We start from the raw sequence: 20,972 nt of genomic DNA, 5'->3' as shown, positions 1-20,972 counted from the left end.
CTTCTTGCCTGTTCTACTCGAGCGGATTCCGCACCTCGAGATCGCAGTAATCACTTAGGCGACGACGTCGACGATATCGTCGCGAGCAAAAAAGCCCAAGTCCCAGGCACTCGAGACGTCGGGCATCGGCGCAGCTCCTCGCGCTCGGCGCGCGTACGCTCCATCTGAGGACTTCTTCTTGCCCTCCGAACTTTTTTGCCCACCGCGCACGCTGCACTCTCTTCGCTAGTCCGAGCTTGCAAGAAGGAGGAGGAAGCGGATAAGACGACGAGATTGGCAAACATGGTTGCCGAGGCAACGCGTCCAAGAGAGAGAGAGGGAGAGAGAGAGAGAGAGAGAGAGAGAGAGAGAGAGAGAGAGAGAGAGAGAGAGAGAGAGAGAGAGTGGCTAAGGCACTACGGCCGGACGGACAAAACACACGCGGCTCTGTCCGCAGAGCTACTGCTGCCGTCGCCACATGGGAGGGAAAGAGAGCGCGAGCCACGAGCGCGCAATCTGCATCATGAAAATTAATAACTCGAGAGCTTCTATCGTGACTCGGGAAAAGTGTATGCATGCGCGCCGCGAGCGCTCTTCTTCTTCTTCTTTGCTGTCCTTGCGCAAAAGGGGTGCACAATGTGTACCGTTGATATAATTTCTCTGGGAGGGATAAGTTGGGTGTATGGGGCCTGGATTTGTATAGAACCGTCTGACAGATTTTAAATAATTCCAAAAATTTTCATGTTCTTTATATTTATAGATTCAAACAAAGTATGATTAATGTTATCGAAAATCAAGCAGACAATTGAGCACTTTATTTTAAAACTACGCGTGGGTTATTATCACGCCTCACAATATCTTAACCTGCCCTGGTAGAAAATTGACTAGTTGAACCAGTCAGTCAATTAAGAGATCGCCAGTTTGGAAAACGAATTGATCGCCGCAAATTCAAATAAAACTCGGCAGCAACTCGTGAACGCGAAATCCGTTTACGCGCATGCGCACGCGTGTAGCAGCCGCTCCTGCCTATGTGTGTACTGTGTATAGCGTCTGCAGTGTAGCCAAGTGTGCGTAGCGTCTGTTGCGTAACATAACCGTTGCTCCGTTTTTCATTTTGTACACATTAAGATTTGTGTAATTATGTGTGATCGCAAATGAAGATATAAAGACAAAATTAAGCAAAGGGAAATGGATTCAAAGCTACAAAGTTATAATCAACTTTTGGAAGATCGAGAGAAAAACTTATACGTGGAAGAAGATTCTCCAATTGAAAACGTGGCTTCATCTCATATTTATTATTCAGACCACAGCAACAGTTCTAGTGAAAGTGAATTTGACAGCGATTTAGATAGTGAGACTAGATATAGTCAAAAGTTATTTGAAAATCAAGAACCAGAAATTAAAGAATTGCAAGAATGGATAGTGTCTAATAGTATACCGCACAAGCATTCAGATTCTCTTTTAAAGATATTGAGGAAAATGCTTTTACCTAATCTTCCTTGCTCTACAAAGACTTTGTTAAAATGTGATGATTTAGAAAAATATGACATAAAGCCGATGACAGTGGTAGACAATTCAGTGGGTGAATTTGTGTATTTAGGCATTGAAAAACAATTAAAAGATCAAGTTAAAGCAGATTTTCATGATAGTGATGTCTTAGAGCTAATAATTAATATTGATGGTATGTCGCTATTTAAATCAAATCCAGCATGTATGTGGCCAATTCTTTGTAAAGTTTATACAAAGTTGGATATATATAAGCCGTTCACTGCAGCTGTTTATAGTGGACACGGAAAACCCAAAAGTGCATCTGATTATTTGACTGAATTTGTTCAAGAATTGAATAAATTATTCAAAAGTGGATTAGTTATTGAAAATAAGTGTTTCAAAATACAAATAAAATTCTTCACGTGTGACTGCCCAGCAAGATCATTTTTGAAATGTGTACTGAGTCATATGGCATATAAAGGTTGCAAAAGATGCTTAGTAATAGGCAAAAAAGTTGAAGGAACAACCGTCTTTCTTCAAAGTGATGCAGCACAGCGAATCAATCAGTCATTTAGAAACTATGAAGATCCTGAATACCATACGGATGTTTCTCTATTATGTGCCATTGAACCACCAGTTGATATGTTGTCACAATTTGTACTGGATCCAATGCATCTGCTATATTTGGGATGCACTAAAAGAATAATGAATAATGGAATATTTATTAAAACCATTCAGTCACAAAGTGCGGTTAAGTGCAACTCTTAAAAGTGAATTAGCTCGTCAAACAGATTCAATTAAAATAGATATTCCAGAAGAATTCCCACGCAAGATGAGGTCAACGAATCATTATGCCAAGTATAAAGCTGTGGAGTTCAAATTTTTTGCTCTCTATGCAGCTCCAGTTGTTTTAAAGAAAACAGTTTCAGAAGATTTATATAACCACTTCATGCTATTCACATTGGCATGTAGGTTATTATCAGATGAAAATAAACTTTTGAATGTGAGTCAAGCAAGAGATTATTTTAAACAGTTTGTGCAGAATACGTCAAAGCTGTATGGAGAGACATTTTTATCGATGAACATTCATAACTTGATACACCTAAGTGATGATGTGGAAACCTCTGGATGCACGCTAAGTGAATTAAGTGCTTTTAGTTTTGAATCCTATTTGGGTGGTATAAGCAGTGCTTTACGGTCACCAAAGCACCTAGTGTCACAATACTGTAATCGTCTACAAGAAAGAGAAAAATTCTTAGATAACACAATAGCAATTCCTGAAGAATTATGTGTGATTGTACAAAGAAGAGATTTTTTTTTTAAAGTTAAAGTACAAAGGAATGATTTTATCCGCCAAGCATCCTAATAATGTAGTGCTTTTAAAAGATAATACTATTGCAGAAATCATTCAGTTATATACATAGAAGTAAAAAAATATGCAAAGCTCGAGCCATTGTTTGAGTACCCTTGTCATTCAGGCAGCTTAGATATTTGGGAAGGTAGTCGATTGTCGAATACTTCTATACCAGTGCAATTGGAGAACATTAAACAGAAAATAGTCAAGATAAATTTGAATTTTTCTGAATCCAAGGAAAATAAAATATATTTAGTCCCTCTTTTACATTGAATTACAAGTTCATGAACTGATGAAATCACAGTACAAAAATAAAGGTAAGCCATAAATTTATTATTCTAATTTATTATTGTATTTACTTTTCTTAGGTTCAATAATTTAAATTTCACATTGTAAAGTTCACGCGTCCTGTTACAATGCCGCTACCCTAAGCGGGTCTTGGGCGTTGTCGTCCAGATCGGACGGGTGGGTATCACCACTACACAGCGCGTCCTTAGGTTGCGGATAGAGGAACAGCCCCTGAGAAAGAGGTTAGCTGCGAATAAATTGAATAAGCAGCCGCGGACAGCCGATAGGAACAGGCGTGGGTGTGATGAGCCCACACTGTCGAACGCATTCATCTAGAAACACTACGCAAGCACCACAACAACAAAAACACTTCACATTAACTCTTATCTCTCAATCTATCTCTTTCATCACACATTACAAAAATGGGCAAAAATCCTGCTGCCGAGGAGGATGCGGGAGCGATGACAACTGCCCCGAAAGGGGATGTGTAGAATGATTCGTCACCTGGTCTTATGCGGTAACGATGCCAGCGAAGGCGCGCTGCCTTGCAGGGGGGCGTTAGGATGCGAGAATGAAACCGTAGTGTGTCTGACGACGAATTGACACTGTCCTCGTCAAAGTCGGAAAGCTCTCATACTTAGTTCTAGAGAGGTATGGGGGTTATCACCTCTAGAACGGTGGACTCACCTGCGATCGGAACGGATCCGAAGCGCGCGGGTTTAACATAACATCATGGCTCAAAAAAATCAAATCCGAACCAAAAGGGACTTAAGGGTCGGAACTTGGAATGTTCGCAGTCTATACAGAGCAGGTGCGTTTAAAGAACTCGTAAAGGAAGCTGATAGGTACAATCTAGATTTGGTAGCAATACAGGAATCGCGGTGGCCAGATAGCGGAGTACTAGCATCGGGTAACTTCACGTACCTGTATGGAGCCGGGAGTGGGGGATCTCTAGGCACCGGACTTCTCGTAAGCAAAAGCATCATACATTCGGTTAAAAGTTTCAAATCCGTCAATGATAGGCTCTCGTACATCATTATCGAAGGGGAATGGTATAGATATGTATTTATTAATGTACACTGTCCTACGGAGGACAAAGAAGAAGAAGCTAAGGATCTCTATTACGAAACTTTAGAGCAGGTAATCGGCCAGTTCGCGTCTTATGACACAAGAATAGTATTAAGCGATTTCAATGCTAAAATAGGTAGGGAGGAAATGTTTAAGCCTACTATAGGTAAGGAAAGCCTGCACGAAGCCAGCAATGATAACGGTATTAGGGTCATAAATTTCGCGGCGGCAAAAGATCTTATAATCAAAACTACGTGTTTTAAGCACAAGAACATACACAAGGCAACGTGGACATCGCCGGACGGGGCCACACAGAACCAAATTGATCATTTCCTCATTGAAAAAAGGCGTCATACTAATGTTCTTGACGTAAGGGCTTACAGAGGGGCAGATAGCAACTCGGACCACTTCCTAGTAGTAGCCAAATTAAGAGCTAGACTAGTAGCGAATCAAAATAGTAAGCGAGCAAACAAGGTAGAAAGCTTCGATATTGAGAAACTACGAGATAGAACAGAGCGAATTAGGTACCAGATAGAAATTAATAACAGGTTTCAGGCACTTGAAGAAGCAAACACATCGCCGGAGGGGAATGACGAATCGAATAGCTTATGGGGGGACATCGAAAAAACGGTAAAAGAGGCCGCGAACAAAGTACGGGTAAAAAGAAAAAGCCAAAGAGCAAACTATGGTTTGACGAAGAGTGCGAACTCTGGTTTGAAAGACGCAAAAAGGCTAAATTAGATAGCTTACAAAATAGAAGCGATAGGACGGTAGAAGAGTATTCTAACGTAAGGAAACAGACGAGCGCGATCTACAGAAATAAGAAGCGGGAGTATCAAAAGAATCTTATTAGGAGAATAGAAACTAACAGTAAGGAAAATAACCCCCGCGAAATGTACAGAGGGATTAACGCCATCAGACAGGGTTTTAGGAGTAGAGCGCAATTCATGAAAGACGAAAACGGGGACCTCGTAACAAATGACAACGAATTACTGTCGCTGTGGAAAAATTATTTCGATAAATTATTAAACGTGCACGAAAATAGCGAAGAATTAGGGGACGAAATTCACACTGCTAAACCCCACGTGGAGGAACCGAGCTACCAAGAAGTAGAGGTCGCGATTAAAAAACTAAAAAACAATAAAGCCGCGGGAAATGACTCTATACCAGCTGAGTTACTCAAATATGGGGGCGTCGAGCTCACTTTCAAAATCTATAAACTAGTATGTGCCATCTGGAAAAATGAAACAATACCCGAAAATTGGAAGGAATCTATCATTATACCGATTTTTAAAAAGGGGGATAAGACAGACTGCAATAACTATAGGGGTATTTCACTTTTAGCAACGTGCTACAAAGTTCTGTCAAACGTAATACAAGCTAGACTCACTCCATTCGCGGAAGATATAGTAGGAGATTATCAGTGCGGATTTCGGCGCAACAGATCGACGAGCGATCAAATATTTACCATAAGACAGTTGTTAGAGAAAAAGTGGGAATTTTGCGAAACCATACACCAACTATTTATAGATTTTAAAAAAGCGTACGACTCTATTAAGCGAAGCAAAATGTATCAAATTCTAGTACTTCTCGGTGTACCGAAAAAACTCGTGAGATTAATTCAAATATGTCTGAACGGAAGCACGGGAAAGGTCCGAGTAGGCGGTAATGTATCAGAACCCTTCATGATACGCGATGGTTTAAAACAAGGGGATGGACTCTCTACGGTGCTGTTCAACTTAACGTTAGAGTATGCCGTTAGAAAAATGCAGGTTAGCCAGATGGGCGCAACGCTTAATGGAACAACGCAGATACTCGGCTACTCAGATGATTTGGATATACTGGGGGATTGTAGGGAAACGGTAGCAAGAAACGCGGAAATCCTCATAAAAGCGGTGGAGTATACAGGGTTAGAAGTGAGTGAATCAAAAACAAAGTACATGATTGTGGATAAGCTAGGCATCTGCAGAGGGGAGGAAGATCTCAGAGTTGGGAATTTTACTTTTGAAAAGGTTAGCGAATTCAGGTATCTGGGTACGACCATAAATGATAGAAACGAGATTAATGTCGAAATAAATAAGAGATTCCATTCGGGTAATGCTTGCTTCTACGCCGTGAGTAATTTACTTAAGTCGAGACTGTTGTCTAAAAACGTTAAAATAAGAATATACAGGACAATAATACTGCCGGTGGTTCTGTACGGGTGCGAAACGTGGGCTCTCACTAAGCAGGCGGACAACCGTTTTAGGGTATTTGAAAATAAAGTCTTGCGAAAAATATACGGGCCGCAGAAAGATGAGGAAACCGGGGAATGGAGGAGACTACACAATGATGAGTTACACAATCTGTACGCGTCACCAAATATTAACAGAATAATAAAATCGCGCAGATTGGGATGGGCAGGGCACGTAGCGAGAATGGGAGACGACCGTACGGCAGCGCGTGCCATGAAGGGCAGGCCGATGGTAACACGACCTCTAGGTAGACCTAGACGTAGATGGGAGGACAACGTAAAAGCGGATCTAGTAGTAATAGGACGGGTTGGTGTCGATCGGAGAGGTGCATCTTGGGTGGGATTGACACAAGATAGGGCAGCGTGGAAGGCTTGCGTAGATGAGGCGATGAACTTTCGAGTTCCAAATGCCATGTAAAAAAAAAAAAAAAGTTCACGCGTCTGCTACAGTTCTGTTATTATATCACAGTACCTAATCTTACCCTTAACCTATACGTGTAATGTACGCGGCGCGGATCGGCGGATGATCTTTCAAACAAGAAAGCTTTATAGCAGTGAATCATGCAAATTTTTGTTAAACTTACAATAAAGTAAACGAAAAGGGGGCTACCTTATTAGTTATTGGTTTTTTTGGTACCTCAAATTATTAAGTAAGAATAGCAATAACAACCCTATTTATGTGTAAGAAAATGAACTTTTGAACTGCAACTGTTTTAATTTTTCATTTATTTTTATTTTTGCAGAATGAGTGACATTGAGGCAGACGAGGAAGTGTATGCTTACAGCCTAATAAGATTTGTTCATAAAGGAAGGAAGCGTAAGATTGAGGAAGCGGATATCGTGCCTACTAAATGGTTATCATTTGATAACAAGAAAAGTAAGTTTACGTCAAAGTTCATGAAGTCTCCTTATGATGGAGAGGATGGAGAACTCCTTCAATCATTTATAAGCACTTTAGTCGATGCCCCTGAAGATTGGCCAGTTTTCATAGTAGAATTGAAAGGACGGTCTAAAAGTTACATAGAAGCTCTCAATAAAGTTGGAAGATTACAAACAGAAGATGATTTATTCGCCCTTGAATCTGATCAAAGTATCTCAGATATACAAAAAAAAATGGAAATAGCTATTCGTCAAAAGCAACTGATAGATAAAGAAAAAAAGTTGAAGTCTACATTGATCAGTGATTCTACGTCAAAGGAAGATTATACTGAAAAAATTCAAGTGAAAGTTACAACAAAAGCACAATCTGTTACGAGCACCTCGAATCAATCTGATAGTTTTATGGTGAACATGACAAATCATAGTGATGGAGACGTAGCCTCAAATGAAGACAGTGATTATTCTGCACCTAAAGAGATCTCTCATCGCTTGAAAAAAAATAAAAGGGCCAAACACTCAGCGAAGGCTGTAGAAAATATTGTTCAAACTGGAAACTTTGAGGCACAATCTGCTGGGACATCTCAGGGACACTCGATGGAATCTCCTACTACACCTGGAGTGTAGCACTCTTCGGAACCTGATGAAACTCTTACACCGTATACCTACACTCAATCCAATAGGACAAATAGAGGACAGCAGTCTACGGAACCTGTTGAGGCACGTACAGCGCTGACTTACATTCCAGCTAATCAGATTCCTGCAGCATGCAATATATAGAATGAACTCATACGCAACCAGATATAAAATCTGAATCTACTAAGAAGATTACAGCAAAGGACGTACATGAGCAAGTCAAATATAATGCTGAAGGTAGTTAATACTTGGAATTCTTAACTTTTACATAATTTTATAAAAATTGTTACTTAAATATTTAATGATGATTGTTAAAATTTGTTACAGTTATTTCTATCTTGAATGCTCCAATCATTAATTTGTCAAATGTGGCCACGAACTCTCCATTCGAGGTTGCTGTTCTAATGGAGCTGCAAGAAATAAACTCGAATCTCAAAAAGTTGCAAATATCTACTCAATAGTTATGTAACTACATGATGGGTAAGGAAGTTGTTAAAAGTACAAAGTCTACCGTAAACTTTTTTGCCAAGTACAACATCACACTGCCTATTGCAACCATGGAAGAGTTCGTTAAATTTGATGGAGATTTGAAGACAAATGAATTTTTGAAAGGAGATTTCGTAAGAAAAAGTTTTATTGTAAATAATTTGAAATATATATTAATAATTAATAGTATTAATAAAGTATTCTTTTTCTTTTAGTTTGTAGAATTGAGCAATTGTATGGACAAAGATTTGGTATTAACCAAAAGCTTTGTTACAATGCTCAAAATGTTTATAAGTAAAGATGTAATGTTACAATGTACTGCTGTAAGAAGTTCCTCAGACAAAACAAAGACATCAAATTTAATATTCAAGAAAACAGAATTCTTTGATTGCATGGTTCTAATTGACACATCCAAAAGGAGTGAAAAATCATTGGCGACCACTAAAAAAGATACACTATCGGCTCTGAGCGACGTCGTTTGCAATGCCAAGAACTGGCAAAAATAAAAAATGTGTTCTTAGTTTGAAAGATTATTTTATATCATTATAATATTATATGTATTATTATGTATTAAAGAACAATATGTTACTCGTCTTTGATGTACACAACATTACAATTATTTTAAGAAATGTTCAAAAATATTTTTTCAATAAATTATTTATATTACAACAAATCTTTCTAATTTTTTGTTTCAAAAGATACTGATTATTTTTATTTTAAAAACGGGCCATATGAATGAAATGAACGCTCATAACCTCAAAATTAATGCATAATTATATTCTAATATACCATGTGTGTGCCCTATTACAGAGGGTTACACGATCAATTATTTATAAACTATACATGGCATGGCATTTTTTTTAATACAATTATTTATTGCTGCACTAATTAACTTAATTCGCTAGACGGGTTATTCTCGAGTTTTGGAGTAGTGAACGTCGCCAGGTGACGAGGTTTCTAGAGAAAATGGTGAGCATAAATTGGCGTATTTTTATAAATACGCGAAAAACTGGACAACAACTCGTCAAGATTTCTACCAGGGTGCTAATAACTGAAGATACTAAAATATAAATTGCCACATCCGTTTACTGATATCTATTGATTAATGTGAATATTATCAAGCCTCGAGTCTTATAAAAACCGCGATAAATGAGAACTGTTGTTCATTCGAGAATGAGCTAGCATTCAGTACAGAGTAGTTTCTGGAAATATGTTCTGCTTCGATTTAAACCATCTCGGAATTTGACTTATTCGTATTTGCAACCAGTTATCGTGTAGAATATAACAAAGGATTTTAAAATTAGTAGTCTTCTGAAAAGTAAGATTTTTAATACTTTTTTTTCATAGTAATATTATAAGTACTGTGCAAGGGGTGAATAATAGGTTTTAAAATAGAAACAAACTACAGCAAAATTTTACTTTGTTTCGAATAAATATTCTCGTAATGATCGTAACACTTACAATTATTATATAAATCTTGTTTATGTTTTCAGGAATTAATCGAGTTTATCATCAAAAAGCAGGAAATAAACTATGTTCCTCAAAACATTAATTATTATATCTTCGATTACATGTATCAACTGCAAATCACACATCATCACAGGACCCACTTGGAAGAATGAAATCAAAAAATGTGCTAGTGGTGGTGGTGATGAACGTAGCTACACCTTTGAGCTCAAAACCTTGGATTCAATAGGACTCAATTATAGCGACATAAATCGGTCGACATCCGTTGTAGCTCACGGACGTATGGAGCTTTATACCAAAGGGACTGGTCTATTAAAAGAACCAACAATTCCTTTAACGGATTATAGTGAAGAGAATAATTACAAAATATTTTCCCATTCATGGGTAGAATCGGCAAGGTTGGGTTGGGCTTATCAAGAAGGTAGGATCGGTTTGAGCGTTAAAATACACAAAGATGGCTTCATCGAATTGAAAAATTACGTATATGCTGGCTCATGGGGATCAATCACCTGTGCTGAATCAAGAGCATATGTCCAAAAAATTGAAATTATTAATTAACATAACATACATTATGATTATGATAATTTTAATGTAGAAATAAAGCTGTATTATTTCTTTCAATAAATGAAACGTTCAAGCAGTTGTATTTGTTGTACTATAGCATAGTAAGACTAAAGATAAAACAAGTTTACCTTGAAAAACATTGTAATCACGCATAGATTCGTATAAAATGCTTCAATTTTATAATTTTTATTTTTTAACCAAGCGTATGAAATTCGAGCAAAAATAAAATTAATGATAAGATAAGAAAGAAATGTAGTTGCGCAAAAACTTTTACTTAGATAGGATATCACCAACAGCGACTTCAATATTTACACGTTTCGATAGATAACAGTTGCTATATATCTCTGGTAGAAATGTCAACAGTTCAATGGCTTAGCAATGGCTTATTTAACCAATAACGCTAATGAACCGCTTAGAAAACCGCTAAATAACCGCTTACTGTAATAGAAGCTTATACACAGCTCCTTACAGTTCATTTGCTTAAATCTAGTTTACTAGTCATGTGTATACAATTGTGAGGTTAGAACTTTTATTAATAAATATAAATTTACCTATAATTGATTAAAATTGAAAAAGGTTAGGAAATGCAAAGGACATGTAACAATTTGTAGAAAATATATTCAAGTTATATTTAGATAGGTTAAGAGGTTAGGATAATTACCAGCTTAATGAATACGTTTGATTTTATTAATATTCAAATTTTTTATATTTGATACAGTCATTAGATAAGAATTTCACATTTTTCTTGTCATCAGTGATTTTGGACCAAAATCTCAAATCAGTCAATTAAAGTGATAACAAAGATTATTTAAATTTATTTATGGATCTCTTGGCATTTCTAAAAAGAATACAGATCAATACCTTTCAATTTGCAGTTTAGAAGCTTGTTCAGATAGTGGAGTAGGATTGTATCAAATATAAACAATTGGAATATTAATAAAATGTAACTGATTAATTTAGCTGTTGATTATCCTAACCTCTTAACCTCAAATTAACCTCCGGCAAACATCTTGAAAACTTAGCGGTTCCTAAGCCACATTTTTTGTTAAATTTTAGCTTAGCAACCGTTAAAGCAGTTAGGTAAGTCTAAAGATCTTAGCAAATCCGAACCATTAATTTTCTACCAGGGATGTTATTTAAGAGAAAGCGCCAACTGGTTCTAAGGTAAAAAATTAATCGGCCACAATCAAGACGCGTTTCTACTCCATTTAACCATTGATTCAAGTAAAGACGAAGCTTATAGAAATCCAATTCGACCTGAAAAAAAAATGAATTTTCTACTTCATTTTTACAAAATCCGCTTATTGATAAGTTATTTGCAAAACTAGTTATACGCGTCTCAGAAACTTTGGTACGATTATGCAAACATCGAATAATTAACTTCAATCTCAGCGCAGAAAGCGACAACTAAATATTTAAACAAAAATTAATGCATCGACGCAGAAAACCACGCATCAGCGGACTCATTATTCGCTATCGACATCAAAGAGATATTCGAAGTCAACGGACGGAAAGTGCAGAAAGCGAGTGATGCAAAACGGACCAAGTGAGATTAGAGGCGGCAAACGACGAAAGCGACGACTCGTCGAAATTTGGCTGTTGCTGCAGTAGGTATGAGAGAAAGAAAAGAAGGTAACAGTGGCAGCAGCCGTGCGGAAAGTAGGTGAAGCGCCGCGAAAGAGAGCCAGAGAGAAAAGCCCGAATAAGAAGGAAGTAAACAAAACAGAGAAGAGGCGATAGCCTGGGCTGAAAAGAAACGGGGTGAATGGCAGATAAGAAAGAGAGCCGAGTTACACCGGCGTATAACGAGAGAGGGAGAGAGAGAGAGAGAGAGAGAGAGAGAGAGAGAGAGAGAGAGAGAGAGAGAGAAAGAGAGAGCGACGAACGAAGACCCCTACGAAAGAGAAGAGGTTACGGAGTAGCAGCGTCCTTTTAATTCCATGCGAGAAAGAAGTCGAGCTCTGCGCTTCTTTCAGGGGATTTATGATGCGGGCCAAGGGGGTCTACCTCTACACATATATACATACTCGCTCGCGGTTCGGGGCTTATCGTATTACTATTCTGTATCATGCAGTAATGTAATGCGCCCGTCCGAACGCCCTGTTCATGCTAAATCCAGATTATTATTATTACCAGAAATGAAGCCTTTTTACACATACGTGCTTTGGAAAGATGAAGAGGAATGTTTGAGTTACGTTTCAAAATCATCAAAAATTTTCATCGCTCGAAAAGCTGGGAAAGGTTTTCGAAAATTAAATGCGCCGAAATCCCACTTTGCATTTAAAATCATGTGGGAGGTTGCGACTATACTCCCCTCACCTGGCCGGTAAAAAGAGGGATCAGTAGTACACAGTCCCCCTGGAATGATAAAAGACCATACGTACACATCGTATAACTGTAAATTGCATACCTCGGGAGAGTTGAAGCCCAGTCATGTTCCAGGAGGTCGGAGTTACGCGGCGGCCGCAGTGCGATTCTTTCAAAGGGGGGAGGGGGGTACGAACATTTTCGAGCCTGACGAGCCTGGCGTGCGCGCACCGCGTTGCAGCAGGTCCTCCGGGGGCATTTCGTAATTGTCGGGTTAATTACCCGGGTTCCGGAAGAGATTAACAAGCACGAGCGAAAAGCGCACCTTTTTTCTCGCTAGGCGGCGGAAAAAACTCGATCCAAGCGGAACAAGCTCTGAAAGCTCGTGTGTGCGCGGAGCGTTCCACGTTGGAGAAAAGCTCGACCATAATGCCGTTGTCGAAATGAAAAATCACGTACGCGATTATCCCGGTCAATCGCTTTCGAATCTGGTTATAACGTAAGCGCACAACGGCTCGTTGCACTAAAAACTGGCGCGCGGTTTCGCCTCGGAATCGGTCACGGCGTCGAGGCGCGATCGGAAACAGCGGTAGAAGCAGCTTCCGTATACTCGCCAAGGGCTGATCACGCTTGAGCGAGTTCGATCGCATCCATCTCGCGATCACAGCAGACCATTACGCGAGATTAGTTGCGTCTCGAAAATTAATATCTGAGCTCACGAGCTGTCGGGATGGAGGCTTAAGGCATCTCGGCTCGCGCGCAAGCTCTCCGCGTATAATGCCAACTGATACCTCTATCTCCTGTAAACAGCAGCCTGCAGCCTGTCTGTGCTCGGCGCCTAATGTCGTCGTGTGTGCGGCGGGGGATTGCGCACACGTATGCGTGTAGCTCTGAGCCTATGAGCACGTATACACAGCCGATGACTGTATACTACACAGCGCGTCTGAGAGCCAGGCCATAACTGGTATGAGCGACGGAGATGATTAATCAATGAATTAAGTATGTTTTAATTAGCCGAGAGTACACGCAACCAAGACTGCGCAGCCTGGGACTTTCCCATCAAGTTTAACGAGCTGCCTGGAGATTAGACTGGGGCGGTCGCGCGTTGATGAGCTATTTTGATGACATCTGCATGTAAATATCGCGGGATCACGAAATCGACTGAAATGTTTCATTGAAACGCGAAAGAGCAGAGCTGGATGTGGATTTCGCGGACGAGCTCGCGATGCCAAACGCTCAGCGCGAACTCGCGAGAAATTCGGACTTTGAAACGATCGCGGCGGCGCTGCATTCCGGTGTAACGATCCCACGAGAGTAAGCGAATTACGCGTTATAGATAGGCGCGCCGGGCACAGGCAAGTAGGTATGTATCGAAGCAGCAGAAATCCGGCCAGCAGCAGCTGCCGCGTTGTATAGCACTACTGTAACGTTAAGTGCCGCTACAGAACAATGCAGGGCCGAGGGCGAGAGAGTGAATATCGCGGCGGTTCCTCGTTGCGGAAAACGCGATTAGGAAGTAAAATCCGGTGAGCCGAGGCGCGCTTACGTTTGAAATCGACGTGCGAGAATTAATGCCGGCAGTTCTGTGTGCTGCGAAGCGGCGCGCTTGCAAGCTCACCTATTACGGCAATCCCAGGGAATATTCTCGCGCTGTACTGTTGTACCCTTCGCGCCGATAAACTATACCGAGCCTCGATTGCTTTTCCATCGCGGCGCTAAAGTATAAATCGCCAGCCGATTAGGCGGCCTGTATAGCCGCGGTAAAACTCGTTTACGTGCGCGCATTACTGCGTCGAGGCTTTTTGAAACAGCGACAACAGCTTCTGCGCGAGCACCGAGAGCTTTTAATATAGAGAGCAACAAGCCCGGGCCGCGTTGGCGCCCCTTTGAAACTTTGACCCAAATAACCGGGACGCTCGGTCTCTTTGTCTACGCGTCGAAAATTTATCGGGAATACATCGACAGGCGGGCGGGCCGTGCGAGCGCGTGCACGTAAAGTTGCGCTGGCAAATTCTCTCTCCGGCCAACGGCAAGCGGGGAGCAGGGCGAACCATGAAAACCGCGAGCCAGCGGCGGCGGCAAGTGAGCGAGCGGGGCACAAAGGCTCGCTTTGCGCGAAAGCCCGTCATAGTCCAAAAGCCGGAACTTGCCCAGCGGTATTCGTTTTTTCTGACTCACTGGCTCATAAAGTGGTCAAAAGTTGCTCGAATCTCGCCCCATAGCGCGCGGACGGTCAGAATGAAAATCGGAGAGCCGCGCGCGCGATGTCAAAGCGCTCGTGCTTGTCGGTGTGCTCGAGCACCTCCGAGTTAGTCCGCCGAAGAGCTATTCACCGATACTCAGGGCTGCCAGTAGGCGGTCCGATTCGGGTCGAGGGAGGAAAAATCGCGGAAGCGGAGAGTCGGGGTAATTGCACAAAGTCAGAATTATCGTCGGAAAGTTGCTTGTATAGCCCTGACGGGCTCCCGTCGATTGCTTATGTAAGCCGCTTTCCAGTATCCATGTTCCGCGAGGCCGGTTAGCTATCTATCGGCAATGTCACTTATCGGATTTCTATGCCGGCAAGTTGTTTCGCGACAGGAGCTAAGCGCGATATAACGGAACCCGATTTACAGCTCGTAAATGGAGCAGCGCGCAGTGAAAAGCTTTTAGTCCTCCGTACGTCAGCAAATATGTGACTAACCCAAAGCTCGTAGGTACCTACTTCGCTTTCATCCACCTGTGTAATCACCAGCTCTCCGGCAGCTTTTTCGCTTACTCCGACCCAGGCACCTGTCCTCGAAAGCAGCACTTTCTTCGCTCCATGCAAACTTTCCTTTCCAATTTATCTCTCTCTCCCCCTGTTCCTCTCTTCCTCTCTTTGACACTCGAAAAGTACTTTCCGTCAAGCTCTTCATATCCAAGCCGATGAGCGGGAAATTCGCGGGTCTGGCATTATTCAGCAGTCTCCATGCAGAAATTTGACAAACTCGAATTCCCTACTGCTATAGTATTTACCCATTCCGCGCTCGCCGCGAGATAAAGGCTACAAAGGCGCTAACTCGCGCATCCGATTTGCTCCAGAACTCCCGACTACAGAGGTGGACTCGCAGACGCTGCTGCCCGTCGCGAGAGAGCATGAAATTAACGCAGATGCTTTTTTCAAGCCTCTCCCAGTCAACCTCGTTTCCTCTGTTTCCTCTCCACTCCCTTCTATGTAATCTGCGTTAGCGTCTCTTTTTACCGCGCCTATTTTTTTCTCCCTCTAGTACTATTCCGACCTTTTCCAGGCTTTCTTTCCGCTCATATTCCCTCATTACTACCGCTTTCCCTCTTTGATGTCATTCATGTGTTTAAAACTCGTGTTCGCAAAGTTCTTTTGACCAGTCAGTATTCATCACGCGATTTTCGTCGCAATTCGGATTTTACTAAAATTGCGTTTACCCATTAAGAATTAAGTTTTCTGAACTAGAAAGGTAACAACACTAATGTACTAGCATACATGCGTATTTCATCAACAGCCCACAGCCACATAGAGACGAGCACCAATCTATACCGAAACAAAAGTGGAAGCCGAACAGCGATGCGGGCCCAGTAACAGCATCCGCTTATACGCACACGTATTTAAGCTAGAGATGGTCGCATGGCCAAATTCGTCGACGCTTCAACTTTTCAATCGTCTCCGTACCCGATTCTGGAGAAGAACTTTAAAGTGCCTTGACATTTTTCTTCAAATAGTTCTCTGTCGCGTTTATTTTTAAGCGGCTTCAAAACACTCGGCCATCATTTCTTTACGGTGTTGGGGGTGAGGGATAATTGAAATTATCAACTGAATGTTCTATTTCGAGTCATATGACCCTGTTATTTTAACAAAATTCACCATTATCGTACTATTGATTTCTCGAACTTTACGCGCATTTATGTTTAATGCGGATCCGTCTTGAGCTTCGGTTAATTATTCTCGTGTTTCCGGGACCTTATGTATTATGCAGCATTATCGGGAGAGCTTATCAGTACTTTATAATAACATGGTTATTAAAATATCGATGCAGCTATTGTCGGAAACAATGGCTAAATTTTAAACTATAATTATCAATATTATGTACAGCAATAAGTTTGCGAAAGATTTGTAAGTGGTAAAATACGGAAAATTCGAAAAAAGATAAAAAATGTAGTAAGCGTCGCAGTCATGTATTTAAAATTGTTTGCTAAATAACGAGTACTAGAATCTTTTAATTCAACAGCTATATTCGTAGTCGACAGCAGGGGCGAGAAAAGACTTGTTCACTCGCTTCCGCTTACTCGTAACTTCTCAACTTTTAAGACGATAGACTTTCGGTTGCGAGCAATTTTTCTCTTGCTTTTTTTCTTCCGTTCGCCACTTGTTCCCTCTCCTTCCCCTGTATGAAAGACTCACTCACAAATTGTTATCCGTTTCAGCGAGTTTCAATGCGAAAAAAAACGAGACTTGACCATCCAATGGCTGATGCAAGCCAAAAGGAAAACGATGTCAAGAGAATAGCGCTGAAACTAGACTATGCACGAAATACTTTAAATTGAAAATCCAAATGTTTGATCAACAAAAAAAGGTTGATGGCTGACAAAAAAATGCGTGACTCGGAAGCGCTACTCTCGCGAGTACGACTTCCATAGAACAAAAGCTAATCCAATTATCACACCAAGAATATAAAAGCTTAAGACCGGCCCGCTCTCATCTGCATGAAGGTTTTAATGAACATTTTCGATTTGACATTCTAATTAAGTCCATTGAAAAGCATACAAAGCTCTTGTAAACGACTTTCTTATCCGCGCTGGCTCACCTCTCTCAATGAAACCCATTAAGACTGGCGATGATTAAAAAAGTAAGCCCCGTTTTGCCTCCCCTCCGCCATTCTGTTCCGCTTCTTTCGGCATCTCCCGCGCACAGCACTCCGTATACACGCAGATATCGCGCTCTGAATGCGCACTCATTAAAATTCATAAAATTCTCGACCATCTCGTTTAAAGTTCGCTTCCAGAAATCTTCACGGCTCGTCGGAGCAGCGCATCCGAGTTTTAGAGCGCGAGTGCTGCACTTTTGCGTAATTTTCACCCGAAAAAACAGGGAAGGGCGCGATCCTGCAGCCCGCGCGGCAAAAGTAAAACGGCAAGTCGAAATTAAGCTGGAGCGCGCGGATCTGTCTCTTGAAAGCGCTGAGAGGATAATATATAGATGGCGCGTAACTTGGACCTCTCCCCTCATTTGGCGCTCGTGTAGCCACTCCAAAGGCTTGCGGAGATTCAAAGGGACGCCGCCGCCGCCGCTGGCTTGATGTCGTTGAATGCGCGCAAGGCTAACTAGAGAAACTGGCGGCCATTCGCGCGGAAACGTCGGAAAAACTGTTAAGGATTCAAAACTCCGAATCTGCAACGTTTACGTTAGCTCTTCTTTGTTGCATTAATCTGAATAAATTGGGCTGGAATTATGGGTAATACACGTCCTAAGGCTATTGTTTTGCTATTCAAAAGCTTCAAAACAATGGATGATTTAGTATACAGTGCGCCCGAGGCTAGAAACACGACTAAACTTTCCCTATAATGCCGTAATCGTTTCAGAAGTTATTTCGAAAGCCGCACATAATCAGTGCTTCAATGCACGTATGCGCGTATACGGATAATCTCGCTGTAATATACCGATACCGGAATTTGGCCATCAGCGCATCTTTTGTGTCGACGATCGCAGATCATCACTGTCGCAGTTAAATTTTTCTCTCCATCTCGAATATCCGAGAGTGCTTCTCCGCATACAAAGCGACCCCATTTCCAAGCTGCATTTTCAAGGGGACTGCATATCTACATTGCCGAGCAGCACCGGACTCGACTCGTTTCAGCTCCGGAATGAGATGAAAGCCGCGCAAGAAAGTAGCGACAGCGTCCCTGCGACAAAAATGTATGATGAGGGAGAGTGGGAAGATCGCTTAAAGAAAAATGAACGCCGGATTAGAGGCACGCGGTAACGAGTTTCTTATAATGCGTCCCAGAACCGTCGAAAGGGATAAAAGAAGACGCCTGATACTCTGTGGTTGTATAGCCCATGGCTCTGGCCTCTATCTCACTAATAGAGGCTTGCAAGCTCGGCAGCAAAAAAAGAGAACAGCGTGCGCGGAATATGGGTCGACGAGATACGGACGTCGAAGGAGAGAAGCATCTCAAGGCGAACCTTGGGGAAAACGCTCGCACACGGGTAGTGATGATGCGCGGCTACAAGACTTCGTTTAATTAATGCCACTCGAGACGTCGTCGCGTAGCCTGCGCGTGTTTCTGCGAAGAAGCAGAACTGCGGCCCGGAATTCGTTGTTTTTACCGCGCGAACTCGTCTTCTTTTTGCTCAGGCACACTGTACTACGCGGCTGCTTGGTATACGCCTAGAGAGTCGTAAGCTGTTTATGCGCACCGCCCGCCGGAGAGAAAAGAGACTGCGGATAGAGGTCTCGGCGTCTCTCTTGCGCGGCTTCGTCGCGCCCTTTGAGCCCGACTCGCTCCGCAAGAACTACTGCTGTAATATAGGTACGCCTCGAAGCGGTAATCCTCTTATAAACTCCGTAGGCAGCCAACGCAGCGCGAGATATTTGATACGCGCGATACGTCAAAACAATTTGTTTTCCCCAGCTATAGCTTACTTGCTCATGATGTTGTGATAAACGCCATGACAGTAAAGACCATTTAATTTAAACGCGATTCAGTGTGAATTTATTCACCTCTAACATTGTGAGACATATAATGAATGATTAAAATACAACGGACACGTGCTCGCCGCGAAATTTCCTGGCACCAATTAGCCGAGTCGTAAATGAAGCCAACAACGAAAAAAAAAACACTTGCCCCGTTATATTTTTTCATTTTTACGAAAAGCCAGCTAACATCAAAACCCGGAGAAATTAAAAGTTATGTGGCTGCTCAGCGATGGGGAGCGTGCAACCGCAGAATACCATCCGCAGTTTTTCTTTTTCCCTCCCATCCCAGTCAGCGCGGAACGAAAAGCTGCTCTCTCTCTCTCTCTCTCTCTCTCTCTCTCTCTCTCTCTCTCTCACTCTCGTGGGCGTTGAATCTTCCTCTGCCCTCTCCTACACTCTCTACATCTTCGAATCACACACACACACACACACACACACACACACACACGAGAAGCGATCCGAGCAACAACGCGGGAAATCTAGCGAAGCTGCGCTGAAGCACCGGGTGAAAGTGAAATCGGACGAGGGGCCGAGCTAAGCTCTCTATCCATTACGTTGAAGCACGAGCCGAGGGACTGACGACTCGGCACAAAGCGACAAAGTGTATAATTTTCCGACGACCCTTCAAAATGAGATCTTCCGGCAGGCTCAGCCAGTGACCCCATCAACGCGGGTGCACAGGTCGTATCTGCATATGAAGGTGCAATTCTACGGCCAACATAGAAGGCTCGTCGGAAAATTTTCACCGAAAGCTACTGTTTTAGACTATTCAGATCGTTCCGAACACGAAGAACGCATCACGTTCCCGTTATGTGGCAAAAAGAACTGTTACGATTCGTAAAATAAACGTTGCCTTGTCCAGACACCAAAGAAGCTTTCTTCTGGCCGTAGAATTGCACGTGTGCGCTCTCGTTCGCTCGGCCTCCTTTTTCGCAGTTTTACTCGAGGGCTGCACTTTAAATTACGGCAATTTCGCGCCCGAGAAAAGCTCGCACTGGCCGCTCGGGTATGCGTACACGTATCGAGTCTTTGAGTCCTTTTCAGTCGAGAGCGACGAGCAACTAACGATCAATTCCCCTTGGCCCTCGGTGAACTAGTTTCGAACCAGTGTCACTTTCTCGCTGCAGTAGTATAGGGCCGCGGCCACTGCCGATTTGTCCAACTTTCGCCGGAGTTTGCTCTCGGTTCTTTGAGACCGGGAGCACGTACTTCGCTCGGTGTGCAGGTTCAAGAGCGGAACCGAACGAGGCCAGCTGTGATTAAAACTCAATCTACGTTGGCCATTCGGTTTTCAACTACTTTGCTCGGTATAATATTTGCCCAATCGATCGATATCTCGTAGATAAAGGTCGAAACTATAGAACGCGGCGCCTTGGTAGTGCGGCGATGCTGCAAAATGTTTTCCCCCGCAGCTCTAGCTTCGCCGAAACACCAGCCGACATTTGTTTCTGGCCGCGCCGCCGAAGCCTCCTCCCTCCCTCCTGCCGCTTGCTCTTTCTTTTTTGTCCCGTTTTAAGTTAATCGACTCGCTTCT

General features: G+C 42.2%; 2 protein-coding genes across 8 annotated transcripts in view; one reads left to right on the top strand and one right to left on the bottom strand.

Moving 5' to 3' along the window:
• LOC100118600 (protein rhomboid) overlaps positions 1-20,972 on the bottom strand; it is a 167,623-nt gene that overhangs the window by 93,775 nt on the left and 52,876 nt on the right. The window lies entirely within an intron of this gene.
• On the top strand, positions 9,561-10,515 carry LOC100114783. Its single transcript, XM_001608112.5, has 2 exons — positions 9,561-9,726; positions 9,902-10,515. Exon 2 carries the CDS (start codon positions 9,942-9,944, stop codon positions 10,431-10,433), a length of 492 nt encoding a protein of 163 aa, XP_001608162.1. The 5' UTR covers positions 9,561-9,726; positions 9,902-9,941; the 3' UTR covers positions 10,434-10,515.

The sequence above is a fragment of the Nasonia vitripennis genome, chromosome 2 (assembly GCF_009193385.2).
Source record: "Nasonia vitripennis strain AsymCx chromosome 2, Nvit_psr_1.1, whole genome shotgun sequence".
In the NCBI taxonomy this organism is placed as follows: domain Eukaryota; kingdom Metazoa; phylum Arthropoda; class Insecta; order Hymenoptera; family Pteromalidae; genus Nasonia; species Nasonia vitripennis.
Note: the sequence above shows the minus strand (reverse complement) of the source record. Positions and strands in the feature narration are given on the sequence as shown.

Excerpts from the sequence above, each read along its gene's own strand:
- LOC100114783 (XM_001608112.5), top strand. The coding sequence starts at position 9,942 with ATGTTCCTCAAAACATTAATTATTATATCTTCGATTACATGTATCAAC.